General features: G+C 36.4%; 2 protein-coding genes across 3 annotated transcripts; both read left to right on the forward strand.

Annotated features, from left to right (window-relative positions):
- The first annotated feature begins 262 nt into the window (after positions 1-262).
- Positions 263-1,498, forward strand: LOC141587820 (putative F-box protein At4g09190). The gene has a single exon (XM_074409288.1). It carries the CDS (start codon positions 263-265, stop codon positions 1,496-1,498), a length of 1,236 nt encoding a protein of 411 aa, XP_074265389.1.
- An 11,284-nt stretch (positions 1,499-12,782) lies between these two features.
- LOC141586545 (F-box/kelch-repeat protein At3g23880-like) lies at positions 12,783-18,759 on the forward strand. 2 transcript variants are annotated; one of them, XM_074407805.1, is made up of 2 exons: positions 12,783-14,278; positions 16,885-18,759. In XM_074407805.1, exon 1 carries the CDS (start codon positions 12,961-12,963, stop codon positions 14,191-14,193), a length of 1,233 nt encoding a protein of 410 aa, XP_074263906.1. In that variant the 5' UTR covers positions 12,783-12,960; the 3' UTR covers positions 14,194-14,278; positions 16,885-18,759. The 2 variants fall into 2 exon arrangements, with proteins under 2 accessions (XP_074263906.1, XP_074263905.1); XM_074407804.1 differs by having other exon boundaries at positions 16,892-18,759.
- The last annotated feature ends 1,318 nt before the right edge of the window (positions 18,760-20,077 follow it).

Consider the following 20,077-nt stretch of genomic DNA (forward strand, 5'->3'; position numbering starts at 1 on the left):
CCCATTTGAGGACCAAAATCTGACCCGGAACATTATTCAACCCGACCTGAATATTTAATATTGTATATGTAACTCCCGAAAATTTAATAATGATCCACCTGAAATGTAGAATCCGGGAATAGTTATCTATTTCTATTTTGGTAAGGATTGACCGTTTGACCGTTTATTATTAGCATTTCCACCTAAACCCTAGACATTAGCTGCATTTTCAAAAATTCCTCTTTCAATTTGTTGCCATTTGACATCTAAGAAAAGGAAGAGGATGAAGAAGGCGAAATCATCATCACCAATCAGTAAACATATGATCCATGTACCCGAATTCAAGTACATCCCACCCGAAATCTGGACTCGCATTCTCGCTAATTTACCGGTGAAAACTCTTTTAACATTCAGGTGCGTATGTAAATCTTGGCGCTCCACCATTGATCATCCTGATTTTATTTCCATGCATCTTAAACATTCCTGCATTAATTCCGGCAATCCTAAATTATTATTAGCTCTAGAGGGGTTGGGATGCTATGGTGAATATGGAGGATATTCGTTGACAGTTCGTCAGGCAAACACCCTTCAAAAAACCGCTCGCATTTTCAAGATGGAGGATTTATTCAAGTTCTATATTTTAGGGAGTTGTAATGGATTGCTTTTAGTGCGACAATCTGGTTTTCGTTTTTACTCGGAGGAATTGAGAGTGTCGAATCCTTGTATTCGCAAATCATTACGAGTTCCCAAGTGCCCGCTGCCCTTGTCCTTGATGGACGATGTTGTATATGTGTTCGGGTATGCCCCTGTTTGCCAGGACTATAAAGTAATTGATATTGCATCTGATCATAAAGCTCAAAAGAATATTTATGTTGCGGTTTATACACTCGGAAATCAACAATGGATTGTCAGAAATAATGGCCAAAGTTTTGACAATTCGGAGTTTAGGTCTATGTCTTATGAAATATCCGAGTATAAAGTAATATCAATTTCTGTATTTTTTCAAGGGGCAATATACTGGATTGGAAATGCCCCATCTGAGGGTATTAACCGTGAGGAGGAACCGACTCATCTCGTTTCCTTTGACTTTGATTCTGAAAAATTCACCTATTTGGAACTGCCAAAACCTGTGTTAAAAAGACGATCATTGAAGTTTGTGTTTATTCTTAGGGAGTCGGTGGCAATTTTCAGTATTTCAAATGTCAGTATCAGCATATGGGTGGTGGAAAATGGGGCATGGGCTCAGAGGTTTAAGGGAGAATCGAGTTGGGATGGATATGATGTATTCTTCGACTGCAAGCTTGCAAAGTGTAAGATATTCTATTGCGAGAGTGATGGTGGGTGTTTTATTTGCGGAAAGTATACTTATAATATTGCGTCTAGGCAAGTGGAGGAAGTCGGAAAATCTATGAGCAAATATCTATACCTCGAAACGTATTTGGATAGCTTGGTTTGCTCTAAAGAGTACGGACAATGGCTTAACTCCCTTGTGGGAGGTGGAGTCTGGATGTTTTCGTAGTCGTACCAAATAGAATGCGATTACGTATACAATTCTATTTCTACCGATAGATTTCCCTGTTCCACCACTGCGTACAGAGGCTAGGATCTGACTTTATTCCCTGGAATAAGACAGAGTATTACTCTGTATGTCTTAGTGTTGGTATATTTTCGTGTCTTGCCAAGTGAAGGAGCTTGCAAAATCTATGAGATTCTATCTAGAACTCGAAAATTATGCTGGGAGCTACGCGTTGTGGAAAGGGTACGAATCCCAGGATTCTGACTTTTTCTCATGAATGACAGAGAATAGTAGTCCACATGTGTTAGTGTCGGTATACAGTAGATATGTCTACTGCTAAACTTTCCTGGTATTGTTTAATCGCCAGTTTTATGAGTAACTCTTGGCATATTTTTTTAGCATTGTTTTCCTCTATTGGGTGAGTAATTCTGTTGAACTAGTAAAGGTTGAAGGTTTTAGCCTTTTACGTAGAATATGATTCAATTGAATATATTAACACAGCTATGATGCGTCAATTTGGTATGAGTACATGGGATTCATATGTTATAAACAACTGCACCCTCGGAGGCTGGGATCTGATGTTACTCCCATGAATAAGAGAGTACTACTCTGTGTATCTTAGGTTTGGTATAATTCAGCGACTCAGCGTCTTGCCAAGTGAAGGAGCTTGCAAAATCTCCGAGCTTCTATAGATCTAGAACTCGAAAAGTATGCTGAGAGCTCAATATTGTGCAAAGGGCCCGGAGCCCAGAATTCGACGCTTTTACATGACCATATGTCTTAGGGTTGGTATACAAACTTCTGTTGTTTTCTGATTAGCCACTTTTACTAGTAAAATTCTTAGCACATGAACACTGTTAATTAGCTACTTTTTTTAATGGTAATTGGTGAGTTATTCTTTTATGAACTAAAGATTGAAGGTTTTAGGTATAATGTGAATCTGTCAAGGATATTATCGCAGCCTACGATAGCCAGGATGCTAACCAGGAAGCTGCAGCAGTGGAAGAGGGGCCCATAGCAGGAGCCATAATTAAACAGGTTTGAATGAATGGCTGCTCCCTCTCCCGCCGCTTTAGCTTCCTCGCTAGCATCCAGGCCATCATTGGGTTTATCAGGGATCTTATCCACTACGGCATTCCTAAGTATAGCTACTATTTTAAATCGTAGCTTGTCCGTTCACTACTGTAAAAAGGTGTGATGATTCCATTGGTACAACCGCGTTAGTCAGCCAACCTTGAGAATTCGGACATGTAATCTATTCTTTAGTACTTTGTATTACGTTGTATTTTAATATGTCTTGCTGAGCAGCTAAGTATTGTACGGTGATGGGGAGCTGTGGGCTCAGGATATTCTCCATAGGCTGCCCGTCAAAATTCTGCTGAGTTTCAGGTGCGTTTGTAAATACTGGTGCTCTATTGATGACCCTTATTTCATTTATATTCATTTACAACTGTACAAGAGCAATCGCGAGAAAAATCGAATTCTCGTCCAGCAATGCTTGGAGTATTTTGATAACAAAGGAAGTTGGTTTACAATCCACAAAACTCTCACATTAAAGAAAACTACCTTTCTCTTTAAAACTTCAGCATTATACGGGTTGTTAGGGAATTGTAATGGGTTGCTTTTGCTGAGATTTTGTCTGTCTTATCAATGGTTTTGAGAAGAATCTCTGGCAGTTGATCAGCCAACGTTGAATATGTCATGTTATATTGTTATTATTCCTCTAACTCTTTGAGAAGTAAGAATTCGTGTTATTCCTAGCATATTGCCGTAGCTTTTTTTCTCTTAAGATTCCCTTGGCTGTGTATGCCTCGAATTCTGCAAATACAAGTTTATACAGAGTAGTATGGTATCCGTACTTTGCATAGGTACTCTTATCTTTCTTTCTCCAATTATTTCTACACCCTCCCTGATTATTGATATCTAATAGATATATATACCCATTTTCAAAATTAAACAACTACCGATGTTAAAACCATTACTGAATATTTGCTGCACATGCTGCAGCTATGCGATATATACATGAAACTCTCTGTCAGATAAATTGCTTTACCTCTGTGAAACTTTTCGTATATGAATGAAAAAAAATTATGAGTCTTCTTTTCAACTCTTAGTTGCAAATGAATTTTTGAAGTTTCACATCTTGTATATGAATGATTCGTCTGCAACGGGCTTTTTGTCGTTTGAAGTTTGTTCATTGTAAGAGAGTTGTCCTTACAAGGGGAAAAAAATCAATATGAAGCGAGAGTTTGAGTACTACTCTGGTAAGCAATGATTTTACTTTGAATGTAAAGAGTTAAGATGGCGGTATTGTCATCTTAGAATTCATTGGACCGTGGTCACCCCGTTGACAGTATTGTTCTATTAGGTAGCAATCTAGACCTTCTTTTTTCAGATTACACACTATCGGTGTTATAACCATTACTGAACAATTGCTACATACCGCAATTTTTGAGAGTTAAAATCAGATAAATTGCTGTACATCTGTGAAATTTTTGTTACTTGAATGATTGAGTTTACATACTGATTGCTGAGTACTAAGGGAGTATAGATATTGGTACTCATTTTGACATGCTAGCAGCAGAAATCATTGGGAATCCATGAAATTGTGATTGTTCATTAAAATCTAAGTTGGAAATGATGGTTTGAAGTATTGCATCTTGTATATGAGTGAATCTTCTGCTAGGGGCTATTGACAGTATTGAGATGTTCTGGCTTTTGGAGTTCGTTCATATAGTGAGTCTGTGTTATCCTTACAAGGGGAAAAGTTCAATATGAAGCGGGATTTACGAGAGTTTGGAACTTTGGATACACAGCCTTGGGTAAGCAATGTTTTTTTTGGATGTAAACAGCTGATCTGATAGATTTTGCATATCGATTGTTACGACCTTCTTGTTGTTTGGCTTTAATCTTCTTCGCTTTATTGCTGTTGGTCCTAAACCACCCCCCTTGAATTTTAACACCACTTCTTGACCGTGAGATATTTGGTTAACTAGACGAACCTCCATTACTTAGTTTCTATGTTGACGATATTTATTCTCTTTTTCATTTTTCAAAGAGGGCCAATATTAGTACTCCGTAAAAGCAAGAGTAAGAGAATTCGAACGTGTAATCTATTATTTAGTACTTTGTATTACGTGGTATTTTTATATGTCTTGCTGAGCAGTTAAGTATTGTATGGTGATGGGCGAGCTGTGGGCTCAGGATATTCTCCCTAGGCTGCCCGTCAAATCTGCTGAGTTTCAGGTGCGTTTATAAATACCGGTGCTCTATTGATGACCCTGATTTCATTTATATTCACTTACACTCGCAAGAACAATTGCGAGAAGAATCGAATGCTCGTCATGGAATGCTTGGGGTATAATGGTAACAATGGAAGTTGGTTTACAATCCGTCAAAATCTCACATTAAAGAAAACTTACTTTTTTTTTTCAACTTCAGCTTTATACAGGTTGTTAGGGAGTTGAGGTGGCTTGGGTTTGGTCACCAGTTGAAACTTTGGAACCCCTCTGTTAGAAAAATGTGTCTCCCCCTCCCTTATCCTTTCCATGGTACTAAAGTAATTCTAGGATATGCGCCTTGCAGTGATGACTATAAGGTGATTCAATTACCAGAGAGGTCCAGGGAGGTGTCATTCGGAATTGGAAGACCAAAATCTGTAGAGGGATGGGTTTTCCCAAAAATTATTTACTTTCAAGATGCTGCATATTGTTGTGATCATGATCTATATTGGTCATTCACATTATGCAACTCAGTGGAGACCCACCTTTCTTTCTTTGAGCTTGATACCGAGGAGCTGAGTTATGTTGTCCAGTTTTATGCATGGAACATGACTCGATGTCATTTTCTTTTTGGGGAGTAGTTAACGATTTAGTATTTCCTCTAGCAGTGATCATGGAGATTATGGTTTTCAGAGGACTCTATCAGAGATTATTATCATTCCTTCAAAGACCAAGGTGAATTCCAATAGTGGCACATTGTTTTTGTGTGGGGAGAAATCTTCTTTGATTACCAATCAGCGTTTCTAGCCGTTGGGAAAAACTGAGAATCGTTATGTAGCTTTGGAACCTTATATTGAAAGCTTGGTGTTATGCAGAAGAACTATGAGTCGTTTGCTAAGCTTGATAATAGGCGTGGGCTATTTTATTCTATAACAACTGCTGTTTTTTTTCGAGGGTACGCATACTGGCTTGGAGAAATTGATAAACAGAGTGAATGATTTACTCATCTGGGTTCCCTCGACTTTGATGAGGTTACAACTGCCATTTAGTCTGGACGAATCATATTCCTTGAGGTGTTTATTTCTTCTTGGGGGTCGCTAGCGGTTTTCAGTATTTCTTTCGGAACTTCCAGCATATGGATGCTAGATCAGGACAACAAAAAGGAGCCATAGACTCCATGGTTTCGGGAAAATCAAGTTGGGAAGGTTATGTATTGTTGAAGATCCACCATTTTTCAGTGAAAAAGCCTTTCAATTGTTAAAAGGATAGTGGCTAGTAGTTAGTTGCCAGGTGCAGGAGTTGAATAAATCTATGAGCTCCTATTTACAATTGGAAACGTATTCTGAGACCTTGGTCTTGTCCAAAGGACATGGAGCCCGTGATTTGAGGGATTTCCCATGAATAAGAGAGACGATTCCGTCTTCACCAATGGTTTTGGGAAGAACCTCTGGGTGTTATTCAATCAACCATAGACATGTCAATGGCTACTCTTGCCGCTTGTTGTTTGATCAGTGAGGATATGTATTATTCGTAGCTTATCGTCGTAGATAATTTTTCAATTTCCTGGCAGTCCCTTGGCTTTAGTGAGGCTACATATATTATTTCCTGAAAGTCTCTAGCATCTTGTCGCAGCTGATATATTATGATATATTATTTCCTGACAGTCCCTAGCTTTCTGCAGATATGAGTTCAAGTTGTGGTATACATAGGTACTCTCTCTTTCTTTTTCATGATTGTTAATTGCTAACATATTTTTTATTTCCACTTTCACGATGAAACCATTTGAGTGTCTGCTACATATGCTGGTTCTGACAGGTATTTTTTTTCGTTTGAACCATTCGATTTATAGTCTGGATTTGACCGGGTAGAAGTTAGAACATAATTTTGTTTGAACCATCTCCCTCAAATTTTAACACCTTTGCATTTGTAAAGTCTCGATTGTGAGATGTCATTCTCAATTTATTCACTCAAGGATCATTTGTTGGTGAGCAAAGTTTGTAGAGTGACGGGTCTACTGAGACACAGTTTCTTAGAGGGAGTTCCGTTTATTTACTTTCACGGGGCTGCATATTGGATTGATCATCAAAGACCTAAACTTGCTTTTATGGTTTTCAGGGGACTCTAGCACAGATTACCATCGTTCCTTCAAAGACCACGGTGAATTTCAGGACGTTTTGCATTCAAAGATATTCTTCGTAGAGAATAGTCGCACATCTTTTCTTTATGGGAAGTCACCATTTGAAGTATTTGGGCAAAGCTATGAGTATCATGTAATGTTGGAACCTATATAGAAAGCTTGGTGTTAAGCCAAGGATGTACAAACCGGACTATGACGCCCTTCCCGGGATCTGCACAAGATATGTAGTTGATGCCTGATTTCTTAAGTTGAGATGTTTTTGAAGCCTTTGGAGTGACCAGTAGTTTCCTAAACTGTTTGGCTTGACATGTCAAATGCCTTTGCTGGTAATGTAACTTGATTACATCATTATTCTCGTTTTGGTTCTTGGGCAACATAAAATGTCTGGTAGACAACTGTTTGTACGGTTTTTATAGGGCACACGTTAGAAAAACCGTTTGTATACACACTCAGTCATCAATCCAATTATTTAAGTCTAGAAAGTGATTGTCAAGTCTCTGAGTGATAATTGATGCTGTGAGACAACGTTAGAAATTCATTGGTTAGATGATATTCCAGGCCATAATATATCCTACATTATTCTTTCTGATTTTAATTGAAAATTAAACTCACTTGGTCTTTTTTTTTTCTAAGGAAAAAAGTCATTAGTCCAGTTATTGACCGGTGAAGACTGAAGACCCTCTGCTTTGTTTTCTTCATCGTTTGAAATAATTTTTCGAAATCTCACATAATTTGAAATATGTAATAGAGGAACTAGTAACAATATGAGAAAATACATTTGATTATGGACCAAATAAGTTAATCAAAATAAAATTGAAAAGAGTGGTTGAAAAGGCAAAGAAAAACAAATTGATCGGATGACTCAGAGCTATTGAATTGTGTAAAAAAGGGTCATAGATTCGTGTTTGTCGGGCCATTATTAGGTGATTGGATAGTTCAGATCATCTCAATATCCTCTAAATTTATAAATATATATTTAAATTTGTGTGTTTATTTTTGCAGTATGCACGTTTCTCTATGTGTGTGGAAGTGCTAGGGCGACACCGGGTGTTACCGAGTTTCGGTAACACCCTAATAAAAAAATAGAAAAAACTAAAAAGTGATTTTCGTTTTTGCGCCAATATCGTAGGGATAAAACCGTAATTCGCAATCTATTTCTATTATATTTACTAAAATAAAATATAAAAGATACTAATTAAAACTAAATTATATCCAATATTCCTAAAAATGTGAAAACTAATCTATCTCTTCCATCTACCCAGTTTGATTTCCATGGTCGCTAAGACACGTCACACGTGAAGAAGAACACCATTGTCGATGTACAATATTACTGTTATTCTCCACGTCATAGCTCTCACCAATCAATTTCATGAAGTTTTGTTTGAAGATCTTCATTGAATATTGGGGTACTCATCAGTGCCAAGTTCTAATGATAATGGAGTTTAATTGTTTACGAATTGGCGTGATAACACATAGATTTTTTAATTGTTTCTCAAATCTTTAATTATTGGGTAACTAATAATACTAGCCAAAGTCCCTAAGTTTCCCTTTATTAGTATTTTGTTTGAAATTCAAAATAGTTAATCAAATTACAATTTTATCCCGGGTGTTACTGAATTTGAGTAACACCCGGTGTCGCTATCTCATTTTCCCCGTCAAATTAATCTCCTTTCTTTCACCTTCCATCTCTCCCAACTCCCTTTTCTTCTCTCTCCAACCACCACCCACCACTTCCCCCTACAGCAGTAGCCTCCGCCAATTAGCCGCAGCCCGGTGCATTAAAAATATAGGGGAAAAAGGAACTAATACCTTTTTCTTGAGATAAGTTCAAATATAAATACATCGATATCTTCAGAGGCAAATAATTGTTAAATTTGTATTATACAACCAAAAAACACACTACAAATAAATAAAAATTGTTATATTGAGAAAAAAAATGGAGGAAAACAAAATGTTCAAATGTTATATGACGACTCATAGCTTTGCCCAAATACTTCAAATGGTACTGCCTTACAAAAATGTACTCCCTCCTATTCACTATTTTTTTCCCTATTTCCTTAAGGGTGTGTTTGGATAGGAAAAATGAAGGGAAAGAGAGGGGAGGGGGAAGGAGGGAAGAGAAAGAGAGGGAAGGGAAGGGGAGGGGAAATGGGATGTGGGTGTTTGGATACATTTCCTTCTAAATCTTGCCTGTTGTGGAGAAATTTTAATTTGCCTTGAAGGAGGGAAAATGGATCCCTCCAAATCGTTTCCCCTTCATTTCCCTCCACCCTCATTTGCTATCCAAATAAGGGATCTTAAATCTCCTACTCTCCCTCCCTTTCCTTTCTCTCCAAATCCTTCAATCCAAACTCACCCAAAATTGATTATTCAGGTTTTCTTCCCCTTTCTTATTTTGGAAACTTTTATTCTTATTTTATTCATTCCCCTCTCCTATCACCCCAAATTCTAAGAGTTTCCTCCAACCAACTCTTTTACTCATATTTTATTACTTTTCTTAATGTTTTGGCTCCACAATTTCTTATTTAACTCCTAATTATTCATCTTTCTCTCCTATCACCAAACCCCACACAACCCTTTTTACTCTTATTTTATTCTTTTCCTTAATCCTTGTGCTCTTAACAAAAGGGAACAATATGGAGAATAGGAGGGAGTATAAAGATAAGCTAAAACACGAGTGGAGATCCTCTGTCCCATTTGGTGTCTCAATGTGTGTGTCACTCCAATCACCTTCTAACACATCAACAAATTAATATAATTATTGCAATATTTTATTTTGCAACAAGTAATGTGTTGAAAGGTGAGTAGAGTGACACACACAATGGGACACAAAAGTGGGACAAGGGATCCTTACTGCTAAAACACCAAAATGTTGAGTTTTTTCACAAAAACGGCTATATAAAAGGTACTGGTTTACAAAAGTCCCAAGTTAAAGTATTAAAGACTAATTTCAAATGGGTCTTAATTATTGGATCATCATTAAGCTAACTCGACACCAGGTCATTCATTAAGTTCAAATGTTCAATCAATATTTGAACGAGTTATCCCGAGTGGAGTTCAAGTTAGGACATATAAGATTGTTTTAGGTTTTCATCTTATCCTTGGGTCGAAATGGTTTTGGTATACCTGATTTTCGATTTTAGTAAGGTCGGTTTTCGGATGGATCTCGCGTCAGCTATAGAGTGTCATTGAGGTGAGCGCGGGTACATGTAGGCCCTTGTACTATATCAACCAAGCACTAACCATATTCATATTCCGAAGTCCCAACCATCCATATTGAGTAACAGAGTACAAATTTTCAAAACCATAGCGACTCCTAATGCATGTAAATCCAAATTATCCAACACAATTTAAAAAAATCAGACAATACATTGATTTTTTTTTTTCTTATTTAGAATCTCGGAAAACTTTAATTTGAATAATCTTTAATACAATTATAATTTTTTTTGGTGCTATAATACAGTTACTAGTTTTATACCCGTGCAAAAAATGTACGAGTCGTAATAACAGACGCAGTCATTAGATACATGACCTTATTATTGAGCGTGATTAGTGTTCAATACCGTGACAATATAAATAATCCATATTTGGAGTTTCGAATATTTGATAAATATTAGATTTGAATATTAGATAATATACAACCGTATTTTATTAAAATTATATTAAATATATTTGACAGGTTAGATCCGTTGAATGTATGTAAATTGCAATATTTTATGTAAATTGTGGTATTTTAACTTATGTTTTAACATAAATAATTGATTAAAATATGAATGAGAGATAGATATAAGAATTTGGTTGAGGAAAAAGAGTAATTAAATTGAATAAGAAACATGAAGGCCCTTATGTAGAAACTCATCTCCCAACCAGCCAAAAAAATACTTGGCTTTTATATGGTGTATATTTTAATACAACTATTTTTATAGGATTTTAAGTTGTAACTAGTACTTCGTCACAAAATTTAATCCCATCCTTCCATTTCGGAAACGGAGAGGATTCTTCCCACAAAACTTATGCCGGAGGAGTTGAATGTAGAAGAATTAGGGGGTGTTTGGTTCACGCGTGGGTATGTGTTTGGAATTGAGAATCATACCTAGTTGGTATCGGGTTGGAACTTGATACCTCATACAACCTTGTGTTTGGTTCAATTTTCGGGGGTATGGGGTTAGAAATTAATCAAAACTAAAAAATCTTCAAAATAAAATATTTTTAATAATATTTTTTCATGTAGAGAAAATTTAATCAAATAAATATATAAAAAAGATTTTTTTACAATTGTTATTATCACTTTTTAATATTTCTAACTAGTGTAGATCCCCGTTCTACAGCACGGTATTTTTTAGTTTTGTTTTATAAAGAGACATTCTCATTAAATTAATAGCATAAATTAACTGTACCTTTAATGTTATAATGTACTAATATAATCTTAGTAAGAGGTAGAAAATGAAAGTTTGTTTATTTTTGTCTTTAACCATTTTTATATTACTTTATTATAAAAAATAACTCTATAATGCTATATCATTGCATAAAACTAATTTATGACATTAAATTACAATTAAGTGATGTAAAAATATAATTTAATTAAAACGCATATAAACCTTATAAAAATATAGGTAAAAACAGTATACCACGCACTTAAAAAGACGATTTACGAATAAGTAGACTAACATATTTTTTTTAATTAAAAAAATACATTAGAATTGTTACGTCCTTTAAAATGTACACCATATTTAGAGTGTAACTGATGAAGGATAATATAAGAAACATATTTACGTAATTTTAAGGTGCAAGTGATGACAATAATTATGTTAAAGACTGCATAAGAAGTAAGTTTGCGTAATTGTAGAGTGTAACTGATAAAGAATAATATTTAGGTGCTGTTTGGCCAAGTTTTAAAAGTGTTTTTGTAACTGAAAAAGTAGTAGTTAGGCCAAACACCCTAAATTATGGAGTTTTAAAACAGCTTTTAAAAAGTCAAAAACTGTTAACTTACCCCCAAAAGTAGAAGTAGGTATTTTCTACTTCTACTTCTACTTCTACTTTTCACATAAAGTGCTAAAAATTCATTACTAATGTGCTTTTTTTTTTCTCCGGAAGACCATTACTTTTTTATATCAGTTGGTCTTGCTTCAAACGGGTTATTTTGGTTTAAAATAATAGATGAGATTTTGTAACCATTTTACAATCAAATCTGACCACTATTGAAAAACACGTTATCATAAGCTGTAACACTGGTTGTATCATTGTGGTTACATTTCACCATAAGTGTCACACATGCCCTTCTGAAGCTTCAGACGAAAAGTGACCGTCTGAAACAAGAATTTGTGTCTTTACAATTCTTGTTGTAACTCCACTTTTTCTCTTCTCTGCTTGGCCAAACTTATACTCCGTTGAAGTCTTACATCGTGAGATCGTCTTATAATTTGTGCTATAATTTGTGAGACCGTTTTACATATAAGTAATATAATTAACAAAAAACAAAGTAAAAAAATAAGATAAAAGTAAGTAGACCAAACTTATAATTTTTTTAAGAAACTACTTTTACAAATGTTAGGCCAAATAACTTCAACTTTTTCAAGAAAACTTTTTCAAGAAGTAGTTTCTTAAAAAACTCATTCTAAGAAGTAAAAACACTTTCATATAAACTTGGCCAAATAACACCTTATGGAAATGGAAATAATTGCATCATAAATTATGGATTTTAATGAAAAAGTCATAAATATGAATTTTAATTAAAAGATTAGAGTTTAATTATAAGAATATATTAATTGAAAAGATAATAATGTAATGAAAAAAAATTTACTTGTTAGCTTATTTAGTTATATGCTTTTTGGAGGGAAAACTAAGAGAATTTTTATTCTCTTAGTAGTAGGGGATGATGATTTGATATCATGATATCAATCTCATACCACCCCTCTTTGGATATTGGGTTTGAGGTATGCTATGAAACCTTTATTTTTGTCAAACATATGGTATGAGTATAGGTTTGGCTCATTTCAAACCCATATCTCATACCTATATTGGATGGATGAACCAAACACCCCCTTAGGTTTTGAAGTTATAATCATCAATTCATCATCCATTCAATCGAAATTAGGCTTTAATCAATGGAGAGAAGAAAGAATCCTCAAAATTCATCGAGCAATAACAATCATTTGATCCAGATTTCAGAATTCAACTATTTACCACCCGAAATTTGGACTCAGATTTTGGAAAATTTGCCGGCGAAAACTCTATTAAAATTCAGGTGCGTATGTAAATCTTGGTGCTCTATTATTGATAATCCCGATTTTATTCACATTCATCTTCAAATTTCCCAAATTTCTAATTTTGGGGTTAACAATAGATCGTTAGTAGCCCTCAACAGTTTGGGTTACCTTGGAAATCGTGAGATAGGGTATTTGTTGACACATCGTCATCCCGAAACGCTTCGAAAAACTGGTCTCATTTTCAGGAATTCTGATTTGTATTCGTACCGTATGATCGGTAGTTGTAATGGGTTGATCCTTGTTAGTAGAATTGAAAGCCCTCGTTCTATGCAGAAAAAGTTGAGATTGTGGAACCCTTGTATTCGTAAATCATTGGTAATTCCTGATTCCCCATTTTCCCCGTCTTTGCACGCGAATGCTGTTTATCTGTTTGGTTATGCTTCTGTTAGTAAGGATTATAAAGTCGTTGCGCTTGCAAAGGAAAAGGGTGTGGGTCAACGGACTCGGAAGATGTATGTTACAGTTTATACCCTTCGTGATCAACGATGGACTGCTAGACATGATTGGTTGAATGTCGGTATTCCAAATGCAATTGAGATGTCACGGCCATCTTATTGTTTATCGGCTGCTGTTTCCTTGAAAGGAGTGGCATATTGGCTTGGGAAGGTTGATAAAAATAGGAATGAATTATCTCATATTTGTTCCTTTGACTTTAATAAGGAAGAAATATCCTTTGTGGAACTGCCATCTAGTTGGGACAAAAGAGGCTCATGTAGGTTTCTGTTTCTTCTTGGGAAATCACTAGCAATTTTCAGAATTTCTAAGGTTGCTTCCAGCATATGGGTGCTAGATCAAGACAACAAAAACGGACCATGGACTCAAAGGTTCTCGGGGAAATCAAGTCAGGATGGTTATGAACTATTCAGATTTTTTTATTTAAACCAAAAGCTTTTCTTCTGTGAGAGTGATGGTGGCTATTTTATTCGTGGAAATAAGTCGTATAATATTGCCAGTTGTGAAGTGCAGGAGTACAAAGGTTTTAAGGGCTTCAGTTTGCAACTAGAATTGTATTCTGAGAGCTTGGTGTTGTCTAAAGGATACGGAGCATGCGATTTGAGGGTTTTCCCATGAAGGGGATGTATTAGCCTGAGAATATTTTCAAAGCTTTTTTTTTTCTTTGGCAGTCCATCAGCCTTTTATGCCTAGAATTCTGCAGGTACGAGCTTTTGAGTGTTATGATTACCTTATATGTATGTGTCTGTTACATATATATGCTGCACTTCTGCAGTATATATGAAACTCGCAGTCATTTATTGGGAATTAACATAGTCAAATAACTTGCTGTACATCTGACTATCTGTTAAATTACTTTTATATGAATGAATGTGCTTGAATGCTTTGGAACTGCAAATGATGATTTGAAGGATACGAGTTTTCATTTTCTAATCAGAGCTGCAAATGATGATTTGAGACCAGCACCTTGTATATGAATAATATGACTGATTCATTTGCAAGGCGCTTTTGCTATGTTCTGGCTTTAGGGTGAGTATGCATGTTCGTAACAAGGGGCAAATATCAGTATAAAACGAGACTTATAATTTGGATTCATAACCTCTCGTGCGCAATGGTTTTGATGTACTGTTTGCAGAGTTGTGGCTATTTAACCAAAAACTGAGCAGTCATGCAAAACATTTTATGCAGGTGTGTTTGTAGCTTACGGTTCAATTCAAAACCTGATTTGCCTACCTAATTTATCTGCGTGAATGAATATTACTTGGTTCATTTTCTTTCTTATGCCTTACTACCTGCAACAAAATTATTAGATGATATAGCCGTATAATATGGAATATAGGTTGAAGTGTTGAACTATCTAATATAAGCCTCACACAAGTCTCCTAGATGACCGATGTGAGACATTTTGCAATGGATCATACCAATCCACCACGCTTTGCACCCTAACGCCCTCACATGTTGACTTTCCGCTAAAACCTTCTACCCCGGACAGACATTGCAATACCGGCATCACCCACACAAGTCTCCCATGAGTCCATGACCGGTGTGGGACATTTTGCAATGGATCGTACTCGTATCATATTGCAATAATGGAGTTACGTTAGGGCTGGACTACGCCCTGGTTTGGGTCGCTTTAGCAGGTCATGTTTTCTTGGTTTTCTATTATAAATACCAACTTGTTATAATCCTAAATTAATCGCAACTTTGAATCATTTATTCCAAATTTGCGTCCTTTTTAACAGTGTCAAGATTACATAAAAAATTAATAATATTTTTTGGGTTGATTCCTAACACTTGCATAAAAAGCATGAAAAAAATTGTGAGAAATGATTGTTTCTCAAAAATAATACTCTTATATATGTGTAAAATTTACATGCTATTAAATCTTTAAATCTAAAACATCTTAACAATGATGAATGCCTTGTGTCCTATCCAGTTCACCAGTAACCAGTCTGTAAGGAATAATAACATTAATATGTGTTATTGGTACTTTGAGAGTGTGTTTCAGTCCTATTATGTCCGATCAAGCTTGCTTTTCTGTCAAGGGCAGAACATTGGTTTGGAAAAGATCCACATGGGGGTGGTACTTATTCCCGTTATTGGTATGAATCAACTCATCTTGTTTCTTTTGACTTTGATACGGAGATGTTCACCTATTTGGAACTGCCAAAGGAGTCGGATAAAGTAAGAGCCTTGAGATTTTTGTTCCTTCTTGGGAAGTCACATGCGATTTTCAGTATTTCTGAAAGTGCTAGAATATGGGTGCTGGAACATGACTGCAAAAAGAGGGTGTAGGCTTCATGGTTTTCTGGACATTCAAATTTTGATGGTTTAATAATTTTCGGATCCTGGAGGTATGCATCAATATTCTATTATGAGAATGACAATGATAGATGGTTTATAGTTTATACGTGGGACGAAGTCCTATAATATCTCTACTTGCCAAATACGGGAGCCTGAAAAATCTATGAGCCATAATGTAAGTTTTGAAAGATATTTAGAGAGCTTGCTGTTGTCCATTGCTACTCATTCTTCCAGCATATTGTTGTTGCTATTCATCTTTGATGTTTTCAATTTGTTGCTATTGATTGTTATTGCCAAAAACCTTGCCATGTGGCTACAAAGAGAAGGAATTCGAGTTTGAAGCCACGTCTACAGAAATTTTAGTGTCAAAGTATGCAAATCTTTCTATGCATTGACTGAACATTGTTAGTTAGATGTTGTGTGACCCTTTTTACGACTGGTGTTTTCGGTTTCCATTGGTAGCTCAGAAGAGCTGGGTATGGGGTTGATCTGTTTCTAAGAGGTTTTGCTTATTCAAATCCTGTTTTTATGTGCATTTTGAGGTGGTATGTGAAAGTAAATCATGTACTTGGCGAGCTGGATATGTCTTTACTGTCATGTTTAATAATATGCCTACCTGTTGAAAGCTGGCAGTATTTGATTATTAACAGATGCTGATCCTGACAGGAGAACCATGTCTTGACTTATCACTATTTATTTTCGTGTAAACCATCCGATTTATACTCAGGATATGACCAGGTAGGACAATAGGGTGGTGAATCATCCCATTCGAATTTTAACACCTCTGCATTTGTAAGGTCTCTACTATGAGATGTCTGGTTAACCTAGATGAACCCTTACGTATTTTCAAGATAAATAAAAAACAAGAATGAACTCAAACATGTAGTTATTAGTTTCCTCTTAGCCACTGGGTTAACACTTATTTGCTATTCCATGCCGACAATTTTTTTACTGTCTTGCTGGGTAGTAAAGTTATACGGAGAATTTAATGTTAATTGTTTTAAGTTCGCAGAAAGATCATAGGACGCGAAAGTCAACAGCTGAATCTAGGCCACAATTGGAAATGGATAGCGTGGAGACGGAAATTCTAATCCGAAGCAACGACATATACTTGTCTCAGAAGCTGTGGTCTCAGGCTCTCAGCATATTCGCCCAAGAGCGTCCGTCAAAACTCTGCTGAGATTCAGGTGCGTTTGTAAATACTGGTGCTCTTTAATCGATGACCCTGATTTCAGTAATACTCATTTAAAACTGTAGAAGAATAATAGCGAGAAGAATCGGATTCTCGTCAGTCGTCATGCAACGCTTGGGTATAATGGATTCAGAGGAAGTAGGTTTTACAATTTTTGAAACTCTCAGATTAAGGAAAACTACCCATCTCTTTAAAACTCACACTAATGGTTATCTTTCCATATCTTTCCAATTCAAAGTAGCAACGTATACTTCTCGCAAGAGCTGTGGGTTCAGCATGCTCTCCCAAGAGTGGCCGTCAAAACTCTGGTGAGATTCAGATGCGTTTGTAAATATTGGTGCTGTTTAATTGATGACCTCGAGTTCATTTATATTCATTTGAAACTATACAAGAACAGTTGCGAGAAGAAACGAATTCTCGCCATCAAGTGCTTAGGGTATAATGGTTTCAGAGGAAGCAGGTTTACAATTCGTGAAATTATGCCATTAAGGAAAATTATCCATCCCTGTAATACCTCAGAATTATACAGATTGTTATGGAGTTGTAATGTATTGTTTTTGCTGGGATTTGGTAAGCAGTTGAAGCTTTGGAACCCCTCTGTTAGAAAATGTGTGAGTCTCCCCCTCCCTTGTCCTTTTCGCGGCACTAAAGTAATTCTAGGATATGCGCCTCTCAGTGATGATTATAAGGTGATAATACTCGATATAACTTAAGTATAATAGAGATGTCATTGGCAATCTATTCGCTCAACGATCATTTGTGTAGGACAAAAGTTGTAGACAATGTCCGTTGAGTTACTTTCAAGGCTGCATATGGGATTGATCCATGCCTGTCATACCGACATTGGGAACCATCAGAGACCAAACTTTCTTTCTTTGACTCTAAGACCGAGGAGCTGAGCTATGTTCACCTACCGGCTGTGGCTAATAATTGGCGTGAACAAGCATATGAATGGGCAAGACTCAATGTCTTTTTCTTCTTAGGGAGTCGTTAGCCATTTTTAGTATCTCACTTATATGGTGCTCTGTATTGCTGATGGAAAAGGATCGCGAAAACTCGAAAAGCGATCATAGAGTTTATGGTTTTCGGGAGACTCTAGCGGAGATTACCATCGTTTCTTCCAAGACCACGGTGAATTTCAGGTCTTTTCGCATTCAAAGATTTCTTGTAGAGGATAGTGGCACATCTATTCTTTGTGGAAAGAATTCTTGTATACTCTGTAGCAAGTTTGGTATCAGTGGATATTAAGCTTGGTATTAAGCAGTGGATAACTGACCGGACTATGTTGCCCTTCTCGTGAACTGCACAAGATAAGTAGATAATGGCTGATTTCGTAAGTCAAGTTGCTTTTGAAGTCTCGCAGTGAGCCAGTGACCAGTAGTTACCTAAACTGTTTGGCTTGGCACAGCATTGCTACCACTTCATCTATCGTTTACTGCTCAGTACTGTTAAGAAAAATGACGGTATTCAGATTCATTGCTTCTAATAACAAGAGCAGATATCGGCTGCCTTTACAGGTAAGGTAACATGAGAGTTCCTGGATATAACTTTGAAACTTGTTTGTGCAACAGAAAGTCTGAGGAGCCAGAACATTTGTTACACAGGATTACGAGTCAACTGTTGTATGTAATCAGTCATTAATTCAATTATAATGAATACTGAATTATTTATAGAAGATGATCCTTACAGTTTTGGTGTTGCATTTTCCTATTCTTTAAGGATACTGTCTGAATAGTAGTAATAGTTAATACGGAGTAGTTAACAAGTGCCCCTGAGGGTGTTCGCTATCACCTACCATAAACCCGCTTTTGATAAACTACTCCCTTAAGACACCCTCTCCGTCTTAGGGTCAAATAATAGGCAGATGGGACAAAAGTTTGCGGTCCCTTAGGCAATCTACATTTTGTCTAATCAATTTGATTGACCCGTTTTATTACTCAAGATGAATATGTCCGTTTTCGTCACGAAAATGTGTATAACAAAATAGAAAAATGGAGGAAAAGATGCCAACTTAAAAAGCTGGTTATATCATCATCAAACTATATATTTACACGATTTTATATTTTCAAAATATTGCTTTAGATTCACGTATATCTTATAACAACTCAACAAAAAAAAAAAAAAAAAAAACTAAAAACTAAAAACTTATAAAAATCTTGAGCTAAAGGAGTTGGTCTTGCTTAAAACCGTCTCAAATTTAGAAAGGAGGGATGTTAATCCTCCTCAAAGTTTGAGGACTTCCAAAAAAGCCCACCAAATCTTGCTTGTATGGTAAATAAGACTTCCTTCGAGGAGATGACGGCGGCCTCGACGACGACGATGACGATGCGGATGATTTATCCTTGACATTCTTGACTAACATCAACCCTTCTTTACCATCACTCTTACTTCGTCTCAACAAATTCCTCAATCTCCACGTCTTGGACACCGTTGGCGAAGGCCCTGACCCCGTTGAGCTACTCTTCATACACCTCCCTGGCGACGGCGACGGTGACAGTGACGGTGATTTTGGGGCCCACAAACAGTACGTGTCCGGCGACACTCCCTCAAGATCTGCCGACAAAGTTGAATCGTCTTCGTCAAATAGTTCCCTTAATTGGATTGCTTTTGTTGTTTGATCCGACGACCCGAGATCTCGCAGTAAATCCCGGTTGAAAACCGGATAAACCGGAAATGAATCCTGAGACGTATTTCCTGCTAAACCGAACTCAAATTCATCATCGTTACCGCCATCATCATTGTTACCGTTGTTGTTTAAAGTAACGGCAACGACGCGAGAAGCGATTTGAGCGATATCGGTGTTAGTTGAGTAAGTGTTAAAACTAGGACTATCATCATCGTCGTATTCTTGTAGGTAAGGGTTCATGTTGATTTCAGGTAGGTCTAATTTGGAAGGTAAGGGTTAAAATGAATACGAATACTAATAAGTCGGTTTTACACAAATTTATCGATAATTTTTGTGTTTGTTAGTTGAGGGGTTATATGGGAGGAAGGATATTGATGGGA

Source organism: Silene latifolia, chromosome 6, assembly GCF_048544455.1.
Source record: "Silene latifolia isolate original U9 population chromosome 6, ASM4854445v1, whole genome shotgun sequence".
NCBI lineage: Eukaryota > Viridiplantae > Streptophyta > Magnoliopsida > Caryophyllales > Caryophyllaceae > Silene > Silene latifolia.